Raw genomic sequence first — 22,375 nt, 5'->3', positions numbered from 1 at the left:
CCACTGCCCTTTAGCAGGTGCTCTGGAATTACACTGTAATATCAGTAACTTGCATGCACACACTGTCCTTGTAAGAAACCCATACTCGTAGATGGAGAAACTAAAGCACGGTGGTGATAATCTGCAAGATTTTCTAACAGATTTTCAGAACTAGAACTCATGTGCTAGGGGTGGTGGTGCACACATTTGACCCCAGCATTCAGGAGACAGAGGCAGGCTGATCTCCCTGTGGGTTCAAGCCCAACCTGGTCTACCGAGTGTCTTCCAGGCCAGCCAGGGCTCCCATGTGAGATGCTGTCTCCAAAAAGAAAAACAACCTAGAACCCACTTTTCTTGAATCTCCTATCCTTCCCCCTAGACAAGGGCAGCCCCCAACGCTGAGACAAGTTGGAGACCTGGGACAGGGTAGGCTACAGAGAGGGTGTAGGAATGACTTTAGCTGAGCCTCCTAGCAGCTGGGGAGAGGAGACTGAGGAAACCACCTTCTAGCCAGGCAGGACCTAGAGAGGTGAGAGGGGAACACTAATCCTACAAAACCTTCAAACAAAATTTACCCTGCTTACAAGATATGCAGAGATAAAGATGAGTAGAGACTGAGGGAATATCCAACCGATGCCTGGCCCAACCTGAGACTCACCCCATGGGAGAGAGCCAACCCCTGACACCATTAGCAATACTCTGCTATGTTTACATACAGAAGCCTAGCATAACCGTCCTGGGAGAGTCACCACCCCTCCCAAGCAGCAGATTGAATCAGACGCTGAGACTCACAGCTAAGCATTAGGTGAGCTCAGGGAGTCCCGTGGAAGAGTGGGAGGGAAGGATAGAAGGACCCGGAGGGGACAAGAACACTGCAAAAAGACCAACAGAGCCAACTAACTTAGACCCATGGGGGCTTACAGAGATGGAAGCACCAAAGAGCATGCATGGACTGGACCCTGCTATGTATATGTAACTGACGGGCAGTTTGATCTTCATGTGGATCTCCTATTAAGTTGAGCAGATGCTGTCTATGACCTAGACTCTGTTGTCTGCTTTCAGCCACTTCACTCTAACTGGCCCCCTTGTCTGCCTTTAGTGGCCTTTGTGACTTGATGAGCTGGGGTGGATTGGTGGGTGGTCGTATCCCCTTTTCTGAAGGGAGAGGGTAGAAGGAAGGGACTGGGAGGATGGAGGGGCTACAATCATGATGTAAAGTGAATATATCAATTATAATAAATTTTAGAAAAAGAGAAAAAGTCACACTATGTAGCTCTAGCTTTCCTATTAACTCACCAGGCTGTCCTAGAAATTAAAGGGCTGGGATTAAAAGCATGTACCACCATGTGTGGCCTTGACTCTTTGATTCTGAGATTGATTTGCCATGCTTTTTTTTTTTTTTTAAACTATATCACATATGTAGCAAAAAAAAAAAAGCATACTATGACTCCTAAAGAATGTTAATGAGAGAGAATAACTAGGGTTGAAATAACAGGATTTATGTCTACAGGCAAATCCCAAATGTGTAGCGTAGTAATTTCAAGTATATGCCATGGCTGTAGGGTTTTTTTCCTACCCTGAATAAGCTCCCCCCTTTAAGAACCCTCAAAAGGTAAACATTCCACGTGTGGAGTTGATGGGAACAGCTCATGTTCTATCTTCTTGCTCCCAAGGTCTATTTACTATATTGTTCTTGGAAAGAGGATGGATTAGAATTTGTGTTTTTGGTTTTTCGAGACAAGATTTCACTGTGTTAGCCTTGGCTGTCTTGGACTCACTTTATAGATCAGGCTGGCCTCGAACTCACAGCGATCCGCCTGCCTCTGCCTCCTGACTGCTGGGATCAACGGTGTGCGCCACCACACCAGTCTGAGGATGGATTAGATTTTTAAATAGGTAAGAACAGACAGTATGCTTAATTGCTTGATCTTACCTAAAAGGCCATGATCTGTATTTGTGTACAGGAGTGTACATTACAGAGGCCAGAGAGCATTAGGCACACTGCTTAGAGGCAGAGAGCATTAGGCACACTGCTCTGTCTCTCTCCAGCTTACTCCACTGAGAAGAATCTCCTTCTGAATCTGAAGTGTCTGGCAAGGAGTAAGCAGTCTCTGTCTTCCCATGCTACTGTGGCTACAAATGTGCACATGACCAAGCCCAGCTTTTTACAATGGTACTAGGGATCTGAACTCGGGACCTCATGTTTGCACAGCAAAGACATTTGCCCGCTGAGTTATCTTTCCTGCCCCAGCAGTGGGCTTCTCAATAAATGAAGTGTTCGATGCCAGTTTATTAGAATCTGACAAGATCACAAAATGTTCGTTTTATTTTTAGTCAGTAGACTATTTAGACAAAAAGTGAAAAAGAGAAAGGATGAACCACATTGTGACTCCATGAGCAAGACATTTTATTTCTTTGCCTCATTTGATAAAAATGCTAACAATACACTTCTGTTTATAGAAGCTTTACGTCTCCTGTTTGTTTTCTAAATACAAATCAGGTTGCTGGCCAACTTTTCTATTTTATGGGAGCTTCAAGATACTTAAAAATAAACACAGAAGTGGGGCATGATGGCACACATCTTTAGTCCTAGCACTCAGGGAGGCAGAGGCAGGCAGATCACTGTGAGTTGAAAGCCAGCCTGGTCTACAAAGCAAGTCCAGGACAGCCAGGAACACAGAACAACTCTATCTCAAACAAAAACAAAAACGCACAACCAAACCAAACCAAAGTTATACTTCAATCAGGCTAGCATCTGTGGAGGTCTTTCTATATGTCATAGGCTGATTTGATTCCATTCTATTTGACAGCATGTGTAGAACGGTTGTAAACACACACCTGAGGCACTGACAGGATCCTGTGCTTTTTTTTTTTTTTTTTTTTAAATAAAGAAAGTGAGGGCCAGAGAGATGAATAAATTGGCTTACACAACTTCTAACACCAAGAATGAAGACCTAGTTTACGGTCGGTCAAAAATGATCCAGGAATCCATGGCCCGCCAAGCCACTCGCCTGTCGTTTTTAGAAAGGGCTACTGGAATAAGCAGCCTAAACTTTGGAGGAAACGGTGCGGCCAGTCTTTGCTTGAGGGTGGGGCTGTGGGGATGCCTGGCCGCCTTGCCAGGGCTGGACTCTCCGCTAGACACTCTCGCCCGCCCGCTTCCCTCCGCTCTCCTCCCATCTCTTTTCCTTCGCGTCACCAGCACGTCTCTAAGCCAGAAGGCTGCTTAGCCTTTGGAGTCCACACTACTGCAACATCATCCTGGAAAATAGCCTTCCGCATGTCTGAAGTCGCGCCCAGCGTGACGTAACCCCCGCGCTGCAGTCCTGGGCCCAGGGGGCGGGGCCGCAGAAGCTGACTGGACCGGGGCGGGGCCTGCCGGGGGGCGGGGCCTTAGGCTGACCCACCCAGGCCTAGGGTAGTCAACCACGGGAGGGGCCGGGATGGACGAACTGACGGTGGAGCTTGGCTGGTTCACTCACTGAGTTATGGCGAGGGCGTCGCCTGGTTGGTGGGCAAGCTGGGGGCCTAGAATCTGCAAGATGGAGTCCAGGGGGCCTGGAGCGGTGCCTCTCTGCCGGGACCGGCGGTCAGGTTCGCAGTCCAGGGGCGGAGCTTGATTGGTTGATCTTCTCGTAGAGTAGCCTAGCTAACTGGTGGGGGTGGGTCTCGGGGGCGGGGAGGACTGGCTAGATGACCAGCAGGGGGCGGGGCCCGCTGGCCGGCCAGCAGTGGGCGGGGCTCGTTTGGCCAGCAATGGGCGTGGCCTGGCGGGCTGACCGGCCGGGGGTGGGGCCTGGGCCGCGGCTGCGATCCGGGCCTCCCGGACTTTCGCTGCCAGCGCACCGTTCGGTGGCCTGGGTCACTCCCCTCCGTCGGTGCCCAGCGCTGGCCGGACTGACAGCCCGCGTCCCGGGCGCCGAGGAGCCAGCGCGGCTTCTGAAGTTGGGCTTGCTGCGCGCGCGGGGCGCGATGCTGGGGTCTGCGTGTGCGGTGTGAGGCGGCCGAGCTGGGCGGCGGGCCTGGCCGGAGCCGCTCATGGTGCCGCCACGACTCCATCGAGGGGCAGGAAGGCCAGGTAGGCGGTGGGCCGGCGTCCGCAGCCGGCCGTGGAGGACCTGTCAGAGTCCTCGCGCCCCTCACGAGGCGACACGCTTGGTTTTCCTCCCCAAAGGGGGGGGGAGGCTTCCCTGTCCCAGCTGTTCTCTGTCCGTCCTCTCAGACTGCAGCTGGCTGGGGAGTAGTGACTGGGTGGGTGGGGAGCGAGGAGGATCAGCGTCCTCACGTGAGGTGAGTGGAACCTCGCACATCACTTCCTGTCAGCGAGCTGAATCCACTGGAGAATGGGTGGGGAGGATAAGGACACTTTCTCATCCACGCGCCTGCGTGTCGTATCTAGACTGCCAGGGGGAGGGTGCCCTAAAAGGGGAGTCCAGAGAGTTGTGTTTACGAGACTTCCAGGATCTGTTTATGGCACTCTTTAATGCGCCATATGTTGAATGTGGCTTTTTTTTTTTAAACCCATCTGGTTACCCAGGACCTCCTTGACTATAATCTCTTTCTTTCCTTTTTTGCAGGGGTGTCAGGTAGGGGGCAAGTTTAATGTATCCAAGACTGGCCTTAAACTCACTTTATAGCCAAGGATAACTTTGAATTTATCTTCCTACTTTATGGGTATGCACCGCCACACCTGGCTTATGTAGTGTTGCTAATGAACTCAGGGCTATCAGCATGCTCTACCAGTTGAGCTACACTCCCAGCCTGGGTGTTTGTTTGTTTGTTTTGTTGTTGTTATTTTGTGATATGGTTTCATGTTGCCCATGCTGGCCTTAAACTCATGTGTATTCCGACTGACCTTGAACTTCTGATTCTCCTGTGGGGCCCCCCGACTTCCCAAGTGCCAGGATTATGGGCAAGTGCCACTGTGTCCTGTTTGGGGTGTGGGTGGGATGGAACCCAGGAAGTCATGCATGCTAGGCAAGTACTATACTACAGAGCTACATGTGCAGGCGACTGTGGCTTATGCTGAGCACACTTTGGTAGCCTTTGAAGGTGAAGAGTAAAAAAAGATTCGATCTTACACTTGAAATTTTCCTGAGCGTAGTTTCTGTGATGTCGTTTTAGGTGGACTGAACTCTTCGCCACCATTTAGGCTGAGGTCTGCCAGGTTTACAGGCATTGCATTGGAGGATCTCAGAGAAGCCCTGGCAGCAAGGTAAATTCTACATTTTACCCTGGGCACAGACGAGCAAATGTCTCCTGTTTTCTTGTACCGGTTTTCTGACTTCTCCGTGGCCCTTTTAAAAGACACTCTGATGAGCTCTCCATTTTCTAAATTAACAGACTGCAAATGGTTTGTGTGTTTATCATGAACCGTGTGAATTCCCAGAGCAGCGGCTTCAGTCAGCGCAGGCGAATGGCCCTGGGGATAGTAATTCTCCTGCTAGTTGATGTGATCTGGGTGGCGTCCTCAGAACTCACCTCGGTATGTATTTCTCCACCAATGATGTTGCATTGCGGTAGAGTTAATGTTGACCTATAGTATTTCACAATACTATACTATACCATTTAGTGTCAACCTGTACTTTCTCCGTCAGTGTCTTACGCTTCTAACATTAGCGTCTTAAGTACTGTTGAATTCTTGGCTTTTCTTTGGTACTGAATTAGTGTCATTTTAGGTGAAAATTGAGATGATGCTCTTTGTTGTTTCCTGAAGTTACAAAAGGTGTGTGTGTGTGTGTGTGTGTGTGTGTGTGTGTGTGTGTGTGTACATGCATATGTAGGCCAGAAGGGGGCATCTGAGTCCCTGGAACTCAGATGCAATTGTGAGCTGCCCAACATGGGTGCTGGGATTGGACTCTTAAGGAGCAGTAAGCTCTTTGAACCATGGAGTAATTTCTACAGTCCTACATACCGTTCTAGTACATTTGTACGGAACATTACTCAGAATATATTTTCTTACTACGTAAAGGTGGTTTTATTTTAATAAAAATTGAATTTGCTTCTTCTCTTCACAAATACTACTTTTTAATGAACAAACACTGAAGTACAGTCTTTTACCAACCAGTAAAAAGTAAAGGTCTGGCTGTACAGCTTAGTGGAGTGCTTGTATACACGAATAAATTTGAAAAGCAGGTGTTCTTGGAAAAGTAAACATGAGTCATCAGATTTTTCATGTGCAAGTCACTGCTTCCCACATGCATACATTGGTCAATCCACATTTATGTGTTGCTTGTTCACAGATTTTTATGAAACTCACAGTGTGTGATTGGCTTCAGTTAAGCTTTTTGTTACTTGATGTCTCCTTGGTAGTAGTGTGGTACTTCGATATTATAAGCTAATTTTACTTGGTATTTGTATACTTCTGTTTGGTTGATGATCTTTGTAAGAAGACAACAATTTGTTGTTTATAGTTTTTAATATATTTACTATCTAGAGTGTGTGTTTCCCCCTCCGTATCCCATGCGTGTGCCATGACACCCATGTGGAAATCAGAGGACAGCTTGTGGAAGTCATTCTCCCTTTTCTCTGTGTGGGCCTGGGGGTCAAGTTCATGTCATTAGCATTGGCAGCCAGGGCCATTACCCATGAGCCATCTCACTACCACAACCTTTATTTCAGACCTAATCACAAAGGGCTCACATATTGCAGTCATAAGGAAATATCCAAGAGGAAACTTATGTTTACAAAATGGATTTAAATGTCAGAACAGGCCATTTGATGTGCTAGATCGCACATCACAGCTAAGTAAATAGTTGAGTTTATATCTTGTAAGTAAATAAAATTTGCCCTTCTGGGATTAGGCTCTGGAACACCACAGACACTTTGATTTTTACTTGAAAACTCTTGTAATCTTTTAGATTAACATTCCATAGTTTTGCTTCAAAGAAACCTAACTTTTAGATTTTTTCAGCGTTAAATGGTTTTTAAAAAATCAGATAATAAGCTTTAGAACATGGCTTGGCATGGTGGAGTACACCTTTAAATCCCAGTGCTCAGGAGGCAGAGACTGGTAGATCTCTGTGAATTCCCAGGCCAGGCCAGCTTGGTCTACATACTGAGTTCTGGCTCACATGAGACTCTGACTCCAGGCCCACCCCCACCAAAAGGAAGGATTTAGAACAAGAAAGCAGTTGATTAAATTATATTTTAGCAATCTATATCTAAAGGTTAAAAAAGTTCCACCAACTTGCATCTACAGTTATTTCACAGTCTATGCGTGTATTGAACCCATAAATTGTACACAGTAAATATATTTTAGGATGGTTTTTATTTATTCAGTTTTTAGTATTTTCTTTTGACAGGTTCTCCCTGTGTCATGCAAGTTGGTCTGGAAATCACAATGTAGTCCAGACAATTTCCTTTAAGTGCTGGTACTGTGTGAGTGCCACACAGTACACACTGTAGTTTTCATTTGTCAGTTATACCTCATTAAAGCAAGAAATCATTTTTAATGATTTAGTAAAAAAAAAAAAAAGCTTATAATTCTGTTATGTTAGAGCATATGTAGCAGGTTTAAATCTTCAGCCAGGTAAACATGTCAGACTTTGGAGACAAAGTGTTTATTCCATAAGCAGAAGGACTAGAGTTTGGATCGCTAGAGCCTATCTAAACACTAGGTAGGCGTGGTGGCCTCCTGTAATTCTAGCACTTAGGAGTCAGAGGCCCAGGACCCCAGGGCCACGCTCACTAGGTAGACTAGCTGGAATTGGTAAGTTCCAGGTTCAATAAATAGACAAGAATGGAGAAAGATACCTAATGTCTGCCTTAGACATCTACATAGACACCTGTCCACACACAAGGACTCATACACATACGCACACCACAGACACACTAGAGGCACACACACATTAAAAAGGAGAGACTAAAATGGTATAATAAATCCCCATGACTCATCACTTTAACAGCCATTAGTCTTTCTAATCCCATCAACCATGTTCATAACACATTTCCTGGAGTATTTTATGAAAATTCTCAGTATGTAATTCACATTGAAAATCACATTGCTTTAAAAAAAAAAAGATTTATTTATTTATTGTTATCTATACAGTGTTCTGCCTGCATGTACACCTGCAGAAGAGGACACCAGATCTCATTATAGATGGTTGTGAGCCACCATGTGGTTGCTGGGAATTGAACTCAGGACCTCTGGAAGAACAGACAGTGCTCTTAACCTCTGAGCCATCTCTCCAGCCCCAACACATTGCTTTTATTTAAAAAACATAACCAGTGCTATTAATGTATCTAACAAAATTAACTAACATTCATTAAAATCACATGATAACCAGTTCGTACTCACATTTTTCTTGATATATCAAGGACACACACACACACACACACACACACACACACACACACACACACAGACACACAGACACACACAGACAGAGAACACCTCTTGGGAAACTTCCATAACCCTACACCTGTTCTTTTTCTTTTTGGTACTTCCATGGCACCCTGAACCTCCTGTGTGGTGCTTAGCACCTATCTTCTGTAAGTGTCTCCTCAAGAGCACAGATGACTGCTTTAGTTTTCTTTAGCCCCTAGTACAGATATTTTTGCATAATGTTTTCAGTAGATGTATTGAAATTACCCCCCACCCATCTTTTTTATATGGTTGCTGTTGCTCATTTAACGATATTACACACAGGGTAATAAGCAAGGCACACACAGTGTTCAGAGATGAATTTGAAGTATTTTTTTTTTTTATGTCTTTGGCCTTTCTTACTCAGCATGGACTTCTAAAGAGCTAAAGCTGACAAGATGGGGATGGAAAGAAAGATTTTTAACCTCTCAAGGTTGTCTGTGTAACATTTTCCTCTACAGTATGTCTTCACGCAGTACAACAAGCCATTCTTCAGCACCTTTGCGAAAACCTCCATGTTTGTCCTGTACCTTTTGGGCTTCATTATTTGGAAGCCGTGGAGGCAACAGTGTACCAGAGGATTTCGAGGAAAGCCTGCTGCTTTTGTAAGTTTTACATTTTGTCTATTAATTACTATTTTTTCAAAGTTTAGTGGTGTATCAGTTTCCTTAACGACAGATTTTTTTTTTAAGTTGTTCACTTGAGTATGTGATGGTAGAATATAGAAAAAGTCGGACTGCAGTGGCACACATCTTTAATCCCAGCACTCAGGAGGCAGAAGCAGTCAGATTTCTGAGTTTAAGTCCAGCCTGGTCTACACAGGAATTTCCAGGATAGCAAGGGCTACACAGAGAAACCTTGTCTCAAAAAACAAAACAGAACAAAAAATAAAGACCCCAAACCAACCAACCAACCAAAAACAACAGACAAAAAGTATTTGTGAGCAAAATTTTATTTTATTTTTAAGATTTATTTTATTTATTTGTGTGTGTGTGTGTGTGTGTGTGAAAGAGAGGGGGCGGGGAGAGAGAGAGAGAGAGAGAGAGAGAGAGAGAGAGAGAGAGAGAGAGAGAGAGAGAGAGATAGATGTGTGTGCAGGCAGGTGTGCACGTACAGAGGCCAGAATCAGCTATCCAGTTCCACAGAGCTCAAGTTAACAAGCATTTATATGAACCCTTGCTTGTTAATGGGCTCTCAGATATGATCTCCTATCCTGGTTCTAGAACAAACAATTTTAAGCATTGTTTTACCTCTTTAGCTCATGTCTGAAAAAATAAATATATTCTTCCAGCTTGTCAGCAGAGTATCTTGTGAGGAATCAAAAGTGTATGATACTTTCTGTCTCTTTTCTTCTAATACCTTTCAGCAGTCATTACTGCTGAAGTAGCCCACATCAGCTTCTATGGAGAGGATGAAGAAAAGGCATAAGAACAGTTTCTGATGTTTTTAGTCATTTTCAGATTGAATGAATCATGCAATTAGCTATAAAGTTAACTGTAGAAAGAAGTAATTCAGTTCTTACATTAAATGAAAGTTTTTTTATTTCAAGATGTCAGGTATTTAGCTAATCAAATGATATAATTTTATTGATGTTTTATAAGGTGCTCATTCACAGTGTTGAGAAATATGGTAGTTATGTAGCAACTTATCTCCTATGTACTAGACACCTTATATTTTTAAGAAGGAAGGGTATAAAACTGTTATCTCTATTCATTCTTTAAAAAAATATTTTTCAAAAAAATTATAATTTGCCTAATAAAAGAAAACTGAATGATAAAAAACAAAAAACAAACAAAAATTATTTTTCTTTTTCTACGCCTGTAGTAAATATACACAACATCAAATTTTAGCTATTTCCTTCTCTTTTTATTATTGCAAAGTAGATGTAATATCAAATTTATCATTTGGGTCATTTTTTAAAAATGTACAGTTTAGTGGCACTAAGTACATTTGCTTTGCTGTACACTGTCAATCTCTAGGACTTTCTATTATTCCAAACAGAAACTCAATGCTCTTTAAACAAGAGCCTCTAACCTCTCTAGCCTCTCAAATATTCTTCTAAATCAAGTTTGATTAGAACACAGCAAAGAGAGGCCAGACAGTGGTGGCGCATGCCTTTAATCCCAGCACTCGGGACACAGAGGCTGGTGGAACAATGTGAGTTCGAGGCCAGCCTGGTCTACAAAGCAAGTCCAGGACAGCCAGGGCTACACAGAGAAATCTTGTCTCAAAAAAAAAACAAAAACAAAAACAAAAAAGCAAAAAAACCCCCCCAAAAAACAAAAAACACCTAACAAACAAAAGAACACAGCAAAGAGAAGAACATTCCTGGTCTTGCCTTCCCTAGGCCCTAATAACCATGATCTAATTTTCTGTTTGTTTCTGTTAGTTCGTGTGGGTTTAAATGGGACTTTCTTGGTAGAGTAGTAGGGGTTATGCAGTGGAATCATACTTTCACAGTATTAAGTAGCTCCTAGAGTGTGGGCCACTCCCTGAGCTCTTCTCAGTGTTGAGTACCAGTCTCATGACAATCCTGAAGGGTTGCTGTCTTCTTTCACTAGCTCACCCATCTTTCTCTGCACGACTGAAATATTTCAGTAGTGTAATGAAAGGACTTGAACTTTAGCCTTAGGTGACTCTCTGAGGTTTTAAGTAAGCTCTGCTACTTTGATGAAATAGCCAGCCTCATTTTCTTCATCAGGACAGACAGGATGATGAGCTCTACTGTGCATGGCTGCGCCCTCAGCAGTGGCTGCTGTGGTTGAGAACAATGGGTAGCTGCATCAGTTTATTCTGCACTCTTGTTTGTCTGAGGAGTTGGGTGTGATGATCCGTTTCCATGATTTGATGTCCTGTTCTCCGAATTTAGTTTACAGATGCTGAAGGTTACTTTGCTGCTTGCACAACAGAAACAAGTATGAGTAGTTCTTTGGTAAGTGCTGCCTTTCTCATTCAGCCATGGCAGGAAGAGCCCAGACAGCCTGATTACACCCTGCTTATGTGAGAGACACAGCTCAGTATTGTGTGCTGAGAGAATCGCTTGGACACTTCCTTTCCTGAGGGAGACTGAGGGCCTAGGGGTAGGCAAGTCAGCTGCCTCTGAGGAGGGGGGAGGGGGCGGATCTCATTACAGAAGGAAAATAATAAAGCCCAGGCCAGGCCTCTGTCTCTACTAACTTTCAACTTAATGCTCATTATTATTACCGTTTGGAAACAAGAATTGGTGCTCGACACTGAGAACAGACAAATGTTCATTTACTTATTATACACTATTTGTTTATTTGCTTGTTTTTAACATTTATGTAGGTATTTTGTCTGTGTCTGTATGTACATATGTATGCTGTATGTTTGTGTGGAGTTCAGAAGATGACTTTTAGGAGTCGTTTATTTTTCATCATCTGAGTATTGGGGATCAAACTCAGGTCATCAGGCTTGTTTGAAAAGGGCCTTTACTTGCTGAGCTATCTCTCTGGTCCTTCTAATACAACTTTTTTATATATTGTCCTTCCGTTATTGTTGGTGTTTGTTTACTTGAGTTTTCAGCTACATTGTGTGTCAGTGTGAAAATTATTTGACATGGAGAAAAAGCTGTTTGTTCTCTGACATCTTAAGCATCAACAAGATAATGTAAAATCGTCTGTCTTGTTCAGGGTACAAGGCACTGACTACTCTAATGGTTTTTGCTTTTGTCTCTAAACTAGATAAGTCAAATTTGTCTAGGCCAAATGTTGTAATAAGAAGTTACATGTGGTACTGGGTATGGTGGTGCACACCTTTAATCTCAGCTCTTGTGGGGCAGAGGCAGGTGGATCTCTGTGAGTTCAAGGGCAGCCTGATCTACAAAGCAAGTCCAGGACAGCCAGGGCTCTATTACACAGAGAGAAAGCCTGTATTAAAAAACAAACAAAAGTTACATGTGGAAAAAAGATCATGTCAATTTTTAGATCTCATTGACTTAGTTTACTGAATATATTTTGCTTTCTGAATATGTTGTGTTGTCATTGTTCTGTGCCAGGAGTTAAAAGAGAGATCAAATAGTTTGATTGGGGGAATTATGCTTTAAATAACAACATTTGTAAAAATGCCAAGGCATTTGGGTCTTGGAGCAAAATTTTGTTTGTTGCTTAGTTGTTTTTGTAGCTCTGCCTTGAGAACAGTTCCTCTAAAATATCTGAGTTCTAAATTTATTTTGAGGACTAATGAGAAAGAAATTTTAGATATGTTGTGTGAATAGAAAGAACTAGTCAGCATTCCTTCTTCCCCCTCCCCTCACCTTTCTTCAATCATTTAAATGTTTTCAAGACTTGTTGGTTTGGGATTCAGATGGTAGCTCAGTTGGTACAGTCCTTGCCACACAAACATGAACACCTGAGTTCAGTCTTCACAGCCTACATAAAAAGCTAGGGGTGGTGGCAGGAATTTGTAATCCCCGCACTGAGGGGAGAGAGCAGGAAGAATGCTGGGGTGCAGTGGCCAGCCAGCCTAACAGATGAGAGTTTCAAAAACTCATGTGGCCAGCTCCCGAAAAGCAGCAATGGTGATTGATCTCTGTCCCCCATACCTATACTCAGATAGACATGTACATCTTGTACTCCTATCCCCTCGAAATTTTTTTTTGTTGAATTTTAGGTCTAGTAAAACAATTAGACAAATATAGATCTACTATATGTTTGATTATCTGTCCCTTAACTGCCTTCTGTTGTAGTACAAGAAGTGCCACACAAACCACTCAAGCACCGATCTCAGTGAGATATTGATGGTTTATTGAACACCTTTTCCAAGCTGATTGCTGTTAGGGCCACAGAAAGGAGCTTAACTGTGACATGGACCTGCTTTCAGGGAAGTCCTTTTATAGAGAAACCAAATGTAAAGGACAAGGTGAGGGGCAGGAACACATTTTGGCTAGCATTCAAAGCAATATTGTATTTTTGGCTAACTATTCAAAGTATTATCAGCTAACCTTTAAGCTAATTGGTCCCAAGTGAGGTGGTGGGTAGGGTCTTTCAGAGGACATCCAAGGTGTAACCAAGTAGGTAGATAACAAGAGTGCAGCCAGAGGGTAGCCAAGAGTGGAGATAACAGAGTATGAATTGTGGCACCATTGAATCATCTAGTGAAGGTTAACCTGACCCTCTGGCAGGGAATGGTAGTGTCGGCTATGAATAACTACTTCTAGGAAGCAGAGTTGAAATGTTAAAAAAATTTTTTTGAACTAAAGTTCACCTTATAAGCAAAATAGAAGTTGAATACAGAAATGGCTGCAGCTATGTCAAAAAGAACAGGTCTCGACACCTTCCTCATTAGACTGCATGAATATGGGGAAGAACTTCCATTACTCGCTGTTATTCACAGGACTTAGAGCAGTGCCTGTTTAGGAAGTGCTCAGAGGGTTCTGTCCTGGTGTGTGTGTGTGTGTGTGTGTGTGTGTGTGTGTGTGTGAGAGAGAGAGAGAGAGAGAGAGAGAGAGGGGTGGGGGGACAAGGGCCGTTACACGGGCTGGCTCCACACTCCTTATGCCCCAGCCACCCAGGCAGCAGGGAGGTCATGTGTGCAGCTCCCTGTGGCCAGTGTGCGTATGTGGAGAATGAAAAGAGGCAGAGCATTGTCTGTTGCCTAAGAGAGGTTTGCTTTTATGATATAAGGTATTAGTCCTCAGAATGTGCCCAAGATACCATTTTTCATTTCCAAACTTTACATGTTATTTTATTTTATTAACTATTATCAATTGAGGGCATGGGGAGGTTCTTTCCACTGTGGGTTTCAGGGATTGAGCGCAGGTTGTCAGATCTACACAGAAAGCACTTTGGCCTATTGAGCCATCTCATAACTGACAATTCTACTTTAAAATGAGTCTTGTGTCCTTGTACCTGTGTGGACTGGTTGAGTTTCCTTTCCAAGTCTTTGGGGAAAGTAGTGCTGGCTAGACAGGTGTGCTGGGGAGCAGCCATGTTGTCACAATTCTTGTGTTGACATGCCTAATAGATGACGTTGGCTTCTGCTGCTTATGTTTGTTTCTGTTTGCATGTGTTCCAGAGTGAACCTCTGTATGTTCCTGTGAAGTTTCATGATCTTCCAAGTGAGAAGCTCGAGAGCACAAATAGTGGGACTGAAAAAAGTGAGTCAAGCTGAGGTTTCCATGCTTGAGAGTGAATGGAAATTTAGCTTCCTTTAAGCCACAGTGGGCTCACAGGGTTCATGTAGTGTCTTGACTTGTATGGGGTTTGACATGGCCTCAGTCTTCTGAAATTTGACTGGATTTGAATCAGATAAAATATAATTCCTGTATTAATTTAACTGAAAATACTTTGAAAATACCAGGAAGATCCATAGTTTTATCATCACTACATAGAAATGAATATATGTTCATATGAACATATATATTATTCATATGAATATACATATATAATTTTATTTGTTCATGTTCCTTTGAGACAAGAGCTCATGTAGCCTAGGCTGGCCTCAACTTTACTATGTGCCAGGGATGACCTTGAACTTCTGGTCCCCCTGTCTCTGCATCCTGAAGGCTGGGAATTATAGGCACGTACTGTCATGCTTGGTTTAGTCAGTACTGCGGAGTAGGACCCAGGAGTCCAGCCAGTCAAGTACTCTCAACAGAGTCACAGTTCCAACTATGTATGTACATGTTTTCTATTTACTCATTTAAATGAGCAGTATTTTCATAAACATGTCCTCAAATACCCAAATGTACTACAAACATTTCAAGAATTTTGCTAGTTGTGTGAGTTTTTTGTGTTTGGGGGGGGTTGTTTTATTTTCAGAACAGGTTCTTTGTGTAACCCTGGCTGTCCTGGAACTCACTCTGTAGACCAGGCTAGACTTGAACTCAGAAATTCACTTGCTTCTTTCTCTTTAGTGCTGGGATTAAAGGCATGTGCCATCACTGTCTGGCTCTGTGAGTTTCTTTCAGAATGTCAGCCACAGCACAATGTTCATCTTTTACTTCTTTTGAAAGGCATGAGACTATAGAGTAACGTTCTGAGTGCTTGCCTAGGAAAATAATTCTCACAAATTTGCTAGCCATGAAGAATAATCCAAATGTTTTACTGTAAATGCTAAAATAGTAAGTATAGTAAAATCTTGAACCAGATGACTATGTAAATACGTAGCTGTAAACCTTTTGTTAGAATTTTAATAATTTCAAATTCTTTAAATTTTAAATTCTTTAAACTTATTAAAGTTACTTTTAAAATTTAATTTTCATGCCTATATAGATATCAGAGTACAACTTCTCCCTTTCCATCATGTGGGTTCTAGGGGATCAAACTCAGGTCACCAGGCTTGGTGGTAGGTCTTACTCACTGAACCATTTTGCTCACCCTAATTTAAACCATTTAAAACATTGCATAAATGAAATGATTTTTTCCCATTAGCTCATTTGACTGAGAAAAGCTGCCCTAGGTAATAATATAACTAGTGTTTTTAATTGTCTTACTTTGATCATAAATGAACAAAATAGTCTGCACTTATCATTAAATTACTGTTTAATTTTTGTTGGCTATGAGGGTACATTTAATGTTTTGTATTATGTTTATTATTCTAGCTCCCAAGAAGTCCCGTGTAAGATTCAGCAATATCATGGAGATTCGACAGCTTCCATCAAGCCATGCATTAGAGGCCAAGTTGTCTCGAATGTCTTATCCTGCTGTGAAAGATCAAGAATCCATACTGAGGACTGTGGGGAAACTGACTGCAACCCAAGTAGCAAAAATTAGCTTTTTCTTTTGCTTTGTGGTAGGTGGCTTTTGTTTTTTGCTTTTGTCTTTTTAAGACTTATTTTTGTTGTGCATGTCTATGTTATGTGAGTGGAGGGAGGGGTTGCCGCAGCATATGTGTGGAGGTCAGAGACAACTAGAGGAAGTCACTTATGTCCTTCCACATTTCTGGGGATTGAACTCAGGTTGTCAGGCTGGCATGGCAGTTATTTGCCTGCTGAGCCTTCCTGCCCTGTTTTGTTTGTTTGTTATGTATTTAAGATGGTGCATATGCCAACAGTTCAGTATTGAAATGTAAGGCTACAAGGGTTCTTGATTTATTTTCTTTTAACTGCTGTCTGGAACACTGGGATGTTAGAATAACAAGCTCAGTAAATATGTATCATACCTCAAAGAGCTAGAAGTTCAGGTTGGGGAGATAGTTCAGCAGGTAAAGTGCTTACCTCGTGAGCAGCACAAGGGACTGAGTTCCATTGCGGGATCCTGGAAACAGCTGCGTGTCATGCTACACACTTGTAATCCCTTGCTAGGGAGGAAAGGGACTAGATCCCTGGGCTCAGTGACCAGCCGGCCTTGTGTACTCAGTGAGTTCCAGGCCAGTGAGGTATCCTGTCTCAACCAATGAGGGACAGCACCCAAAGACAGCTTCAGTTCACCCCTGGCTTTCACACACACACACATGCACGCACGCATGCACACACGCACGCATGCACACACGCACGCATGCACGCACACACATGCACAATGTGCACTCCACATGATAAAGATGTGAAGCCAAAAGGTCCTAGAACTCAACACCTGTATACACACATCCATACATGTACACAGTTGATAAATTTTAAATGTATTGTTGCAGGGGTAGGCATGGCCTTGCTTGGCTTGCTTACATGAATATGGAATCTGAACTCAGGTCAAATAGTTGTATGGCAAGCACTCTCACTCACTAGGGTATCTCTCTAGCCCCCATAGGTTTTAATGTCAGAGAATTTCCCCAAGTTTGAATTTAAATTAGATAATAAAGTATGAACAGTGTGTGAATAAACAAATGTTAAAGTTGATTTGATAGTCTCTCTTTTACTCTTACATACACATACACACAAAATTTCTGAATGCTGATTTTTTTATTTTTCGTGTGTGTGTGTGTGTGTGTGTGTGTGTGTGTGTGTGTGTGTGTGTGTGTGTGAGCGAGCAGTGTGTGCATGTGCCTGTGGAGAACAGAAGAGAATACCAGATTCCCCTAAAGCTGAGTTAAAGGAGTTTCTGTGGAAAGCACTGTGGGTAACAGGAAGCAAACTCAGGTCCTCTACAAGAGCAGCAAGAGCACTTAACTGCTAAGCCATCTCTCCAGCTCGGAGTGCTTATTTTTCACCAATGTTTGTTAGTTATTTTCTCTTGTTGCCGGTGGGGATTGAACCCACGATCTATGCATGCTAGACAAATTCTGGTTTATCTTTTTTCTTTTTTAAAGATTTCTTATTATGTATACAGTACTACATGTACGCCTGCAGGCCAGAAAAGGGCATTAGATCATATTATAGATGGGTGTGAGCCACCATGTGGTTGCTAGGAATTGAACTCAGGACCTCTGGAAGAGCAGTCAGTGCTCTTAACCTCTGAGCCATCTCTCTAGCCTGTCCCCCCCTTTTTCCTATTGCAGCTTAAATTGTCTTTTGAGACAAGGTCCCACTTGCACAGTTCCACAGCTCCAGAGCTGTGGACTTTGTAATATTCCTGACTTTGAGTCCTGGGGTCACAGGTATATGCCACTTATATCTTGCCTGTTTAGTATCTTTAAGGAATAGGATAGCAAGATCTTAGGAACGATTATTAATGTTTGTCCTTATTTTAGGGCATGTGATTTTTTTTTTCCTCACAAAACAACTTTTGAAATCACTTATGGGGAGACCTGGTGGCACTCAGAGGAAGGATAGCAGGCTCCCAAGAAGAGACTTGATACCCTATGAGCATATAAAGGGGGAGGAAATCCCCCTCTGCCACAGTCATAGGGGAGGGGAGTAAGGGGAAAATGAGAGGGAGGGAGGAATGGGAGGATACAAGGGAGGGGATAACCACTGAGATGAAATATGAATAAATTAATAAAAAAAAGAGCACATACTGCTCTTGCAAGACTAGAGTGTAGCTCCCAGTGCCTACATTGGATGGCTTGCAAACATCTGCTTCCAGTTCAAGGGATCTGACACCTTGTTCAGTGTTGTGTGCTGGTGCTGTGTACAAGTCCCCATACCCCAGCACAGATACACACATGCACACGTGATTTCCTTTTATCTTAAAAGCAAAACCAAGCCTCATTCAGAAATAGTGCTTGTGAGGGTGGGGGGGAGGGAATGGTAAATTGGACTGACAGTATAACTAATTTTCATGAGGTTTCCCTTTCTTTTTGTTTAGTGGTTTTTGGCAAACTTGTCATATCAAGAAGCACTTTCAGACACACAGGTTGCCATAGTGAATATTTTGTCTTCAACTTCTGGTAAGAAATGTATCTTCAAAATCTGCATTATGAGTTGATGCATGTATTTATAGTGATATTTGTATGTATATAGACACAATTCTATCTTCTGAGTTTTTAGTTTTGCTGTACATTTGTTTATTATTTATTTTTATTGTTATTGTTATTTATGGGGAGGATTGTTACTGAGATTCTTACTATTTAGCTCTGGCTATTTTACTGTTGGCCTTCTGGGGTTTTTAGTCTTGAAATGCATGAATGTTTTCTAGGTGTGCCATCCCTTGGCCCCCTGTGGATTTTGTTGATTTGTTTTTGTTTGTTTTGTTGTTGTTGTTTGACAGGGTTTCTTTGTGTAGCACTTGCTAGTCTTGAACTCACTCAGTAGGCCAGGCTGGCCTCTATCTCCCAAGTGCTGGGATTAAAGGCATGCAGGCCACGCCTGGCCCTCTGTGTTTCTTATTCTACAGTGTATGAAGGTTTTCTAGGTCTCTTCTCCCCTGATGGTAGCCTTATCCTGCATATCTCCTGTTCAGAGATCCTTCACTGGATTCTTTTGGCTAAATGCCATTGCTTATTTCATATCTAAAATTTGTACTTTACTAAGTGCTTTATTTTTTAACATTGACTTAACCTTCCAAATCTGGAAGATAAAGGAAGTATTTTTGAAACTGTGGAAATAAGCTTAGAACACAAGCATGACTGACTGTCAGGAGATCGCAGAGCTCCTGTGTAGGGTCAATGTTATACTTAGTAGTTTAAAAATAAGTAGGCCTACCCTTATCTGTACTGTTGGAATAAACGCGGCTTAGTTTAGAGCCTGCTTTTAATCTAACCTCTGAACGTTTCCACTTTAGTAAATGCCGTATTGATTTGCAGTTTGAAAATAGCAAAACAATTAGCTTAAAAGTTAGGTGTGTGTACCAGGGCATGGTGGCACATTCCTTAAACCCCAGCACTTGGAAGGCAGAGTTTGAGGCCAGACTGATCTACAAAGTGAGTTCCAGGGCAGCCATGGCTACACAGGGAAACCCTGTAAAACAAACAAACAAAAAATTAGGCATGTAATTTACTCATGTCACCTTTGGTAGTGGTGTTTAGGAACGTGGGTGGCAAGTACACTTACCAGCTTCTTCTGTTCTTTTCTTCCTCCCTTTAGGACTTTTTACTTTAATTCTTGCAGCTGTATTTCCGAGTAACAGTGGAGACAGGTTTACCCTCTCTAAACTGTTAGCTGTAATTTTAAGGTAAGACTATAACACATGCTGCTTTACCCTGCTCAGGAATCTGGTCTTAGGAGTGGAAAGATGGCTCAGCAGTTAAGAGAGCTTGCTCAGACAACCATGAAGCCTGCAGTTCAGATTTAAGCACGCATACAACAAACTGGCTGTTCCAAAGCCTATAGTGCCTCCTCTGACAGCCCCAGAACGCTCTTCAGTCCCTCACAGCACACAAGTATGCACACCTATATACACATGCACACATATACCCATGGAGACACAAAATAAAGACTTTAATATGATATTGAAACAATTATGTTATAATGCATAAGCAAAGAAAGAGGAGGCCAAAGAAGTCTTTCTGTGGACATGATGCTGTTTGGCCTTGTGTCCCATTAGGGTAGCTGGAGAGAAAGATCCCAGGGCAGCTCTGGTTCCCACTCATTGGTTCTCATTGGCTGCAACACTACTAAGTGTTGAGCTGACTTTCACATTTAGCAGTAATGCACCAATGTAATTATCAGTTGTTTATCTCCTTTTTCTAACACAAGCCCCTTTTTGAGTTGCCTTCTTTTCATCCCTTTCTTCTAGAAATCGAACTGAGTCTTTTCCAGTTATCTTAGCCTATGGTGCTCTTTTACTTTCTGTTTAATTCATTTGGCAGCTTTATCTTGGAAAACAGCAACCATGTGACCAATAACTACATTTCAGTCTTACCTATGTAACAGTGAGCTTGTTTCTCTTGTTTTCTCTGCTGGGCTGTACTTTTTTAAAGTCTGAAACCTAGCTTCATATTCTGTGTGTCGCCAAAAGCCTAGCAGAGGCCTTTTCCCATAGACAGTACTCATAGGAGATGCTTTAGTTTGACAAAGCTGCTATTTTTGGAAAACAAGAGAGCAAAGAAGTTAAGAGAAGCAGTTAATGGGAGGCTGTTTCTTACCAGTAGCGATTGAGACTGAGTCAGAGTTCTTCTGTTGCTCCTCCCAAGCCCTGCTCTGGCTGAGAAGACCGAGTGTCCTATAACGTTTGCAGCAGTGTCTGTAAAGTATCTGAAGCACTTGCACTTGGCAAGTGTGGAAGACTGGTCACTCTTACTGCATTCTGTATTATAGCTTTTAACACAGGAAAGCTGACCAGGCTTGTTTCAGTAATAGTCTGGTTGACCCAACTAATTTACATTTAGTCTTCATAACTATCAGGGATATATTCTTTTGTATGTGTGACTAATGCTTTAACCAAACATATTTTTCATATTGGAAATATAATACATTTATATTGAGGAAGGAAATGAGGTTTTATTAAACTTTAACAGAAAGAAATATATGCTGTTTAAACTTTTTTTTAGTACCGTGTAATAAAGAATGGTTTGATAAAGAAGGGAATAAATATAAAATGTTGAACTTGGAAGTGCTTTGACAGAATATTATTTCTTGTTAAAGTAGCTTAAGAATGGGGACTAGGAGCCAGGCGTGGTGGTGCATGCTTTTAATCCCAGCACTTGGGAGGCAGAGTTTGAGGCCAGCCTGGTCTACACAGTGAGTCCAGGGCAGCCAAGGGTAAAAAAAAAAAGAATGGGGACTAGAAAAATAAGATCTGCCAGTTTTTATAAATAAAGTTTTATTGAAACAGTCATTTTCATTTACTTACAATCTGTGGCTGATATGGGGCAGCAAAGTTGTAAAAGAAACCACATGGACCACACGTCTAAAGTAGTTACTTTCTTTCCTTTAAAAAAAATGAAGTTTGAGCTGTAGTTTAGGATAGTTGATACTTACATTTTTGTGTTTTATTTTACTCTTAAAAATACTCTAATAAAGACTATTTAATAGTTTGTTTTGAATTGGCCTTAAACAATGAGATTGAGTTTTTGTGACCATATATAGAATTTGATAAAGCTGTAGCTTTGAAGGAAATCTGATGATCTCAGAAGTCTCATTCTGTTGTCTGTGATCCAGAGCCATGGCCATTACTAGTTTTGAAATCTTGCACATTATTTTAAAACCTTGTTGTTTGCTTCCTCTTCTGTAAACTGGGGATCACAGTAGAATTTGTCTCATGGGACTGCCACGCAGAGCGATGAGGTCAAACTTCTAAATTGTTTCAAAGAACAGCTTGTGCTCAGTAAGTATATTTAGGCACCGTCACGGCCTCATCCTCTGGATGGAAATGAAATGGTTTCTATTATATTGTGGGAACTCGGTAAACAACAGCTGACTCTAATCCAAACACTGATCATGGCAAGAAACCTGACGCTGCTACTAGGAGTAGGAGACTCCGTGCAAGGAATATTCTATTTAGCTTCTAATCACAGTATCCCATAAGGGGAAATACCATTTTTCTGTATGCTCCTCAGATATGTCCAAGTCTTTTTCCTCAGTAAGCAAGAGAATTAGACTGTCTTTTAAATTTGCAGCATTTTCACTTGTTTGGAAAAAAAATAGACAAGTAATAAGCTACCTGGAAGTAGAAAGCTGGTCAGGCTCTTTGAAGACCGGAAGCACGCCCGTCTTGTGCCACTGGAACACACTGCTTTGCTTATTCTAGATGCTCAGCAAATGATAGTTGGATGAGGCGGTGTCCTTCGACTTTTCAGCAACCTTCAGTTGTCTCCTTT

General features: G+C 42.3%; 1 protein-coding gene across 2 annotated transcripts in view; it reads left to right on the top strand.

Annotated features, from left to right (window-relative positions):
- Positions 1 to 3,149: 3,149 nt before the first annotated feature.
- SLC35F5 (solute carrier family 35 member F5) overlaps positions 3,150 to 22,375 on the top strand; it is a 33,964-nt gene continuing 14,738 nt past the window's right edge. Inside the window, exons 1-9 of one of the 2 annotated variants that reach the window (XM_084783655.1) lie at positions 3,150 to 3,573; positions 5,104 to 5,194; positions 5,323 to 5,464; positions 8,806 to 8,949; positions 11,214 to 11,276; positions 14,378 to 14,459; positions 15,906 to 16,096; positions 18,484 to 18,565; positions 19,701 to 19,788. In XM_084783655.1, coding sequence (XP_084639781.1) covers positions 3,468 to 3,573; positions 5,104 to 5,194; positions 5,323 to 5,464; positions 8,806 to 8,949; positions 11,214 to 11,276; positions 14,378 to 14,459; positions 15,906 to 16,096; positions 18,484 to 18,565; positions 19,701 to 19,788 — 989 coding nt within the window. In that variant the 5' untranslated portion in view covers positions 3,150 to 3,467. Of the gene's footprint in view, positions 3,574 to 3,755; positions 4,058 to 5,103; positions 5,195 to 5,322; positions 5,465 to 8,805; positions 8,950 to 11,213; positions 11,277 to 14,377; positions 14,460 to 15,905; positions 16,097 to 18,483; positions 18,566 to 19,700; positions 19,789 to 22,375 lie in introns of those variants that run through there. The other variant, XM_084783656.1, reaches the window with a different exon arrangement.

This window comes from Acomys minous (assembly GCF_964271855.1).
Source record: "Acomys minous genome assembly, chromosome: 1".
NCBI lineage: Eukaryota > Metazoa > Chordata > Mammalia > Rodentia > Muridae > Acomys > Acomys minous.
This window is presented reverse-complemented; position numbering and strand designations above follow the sequence as displayed.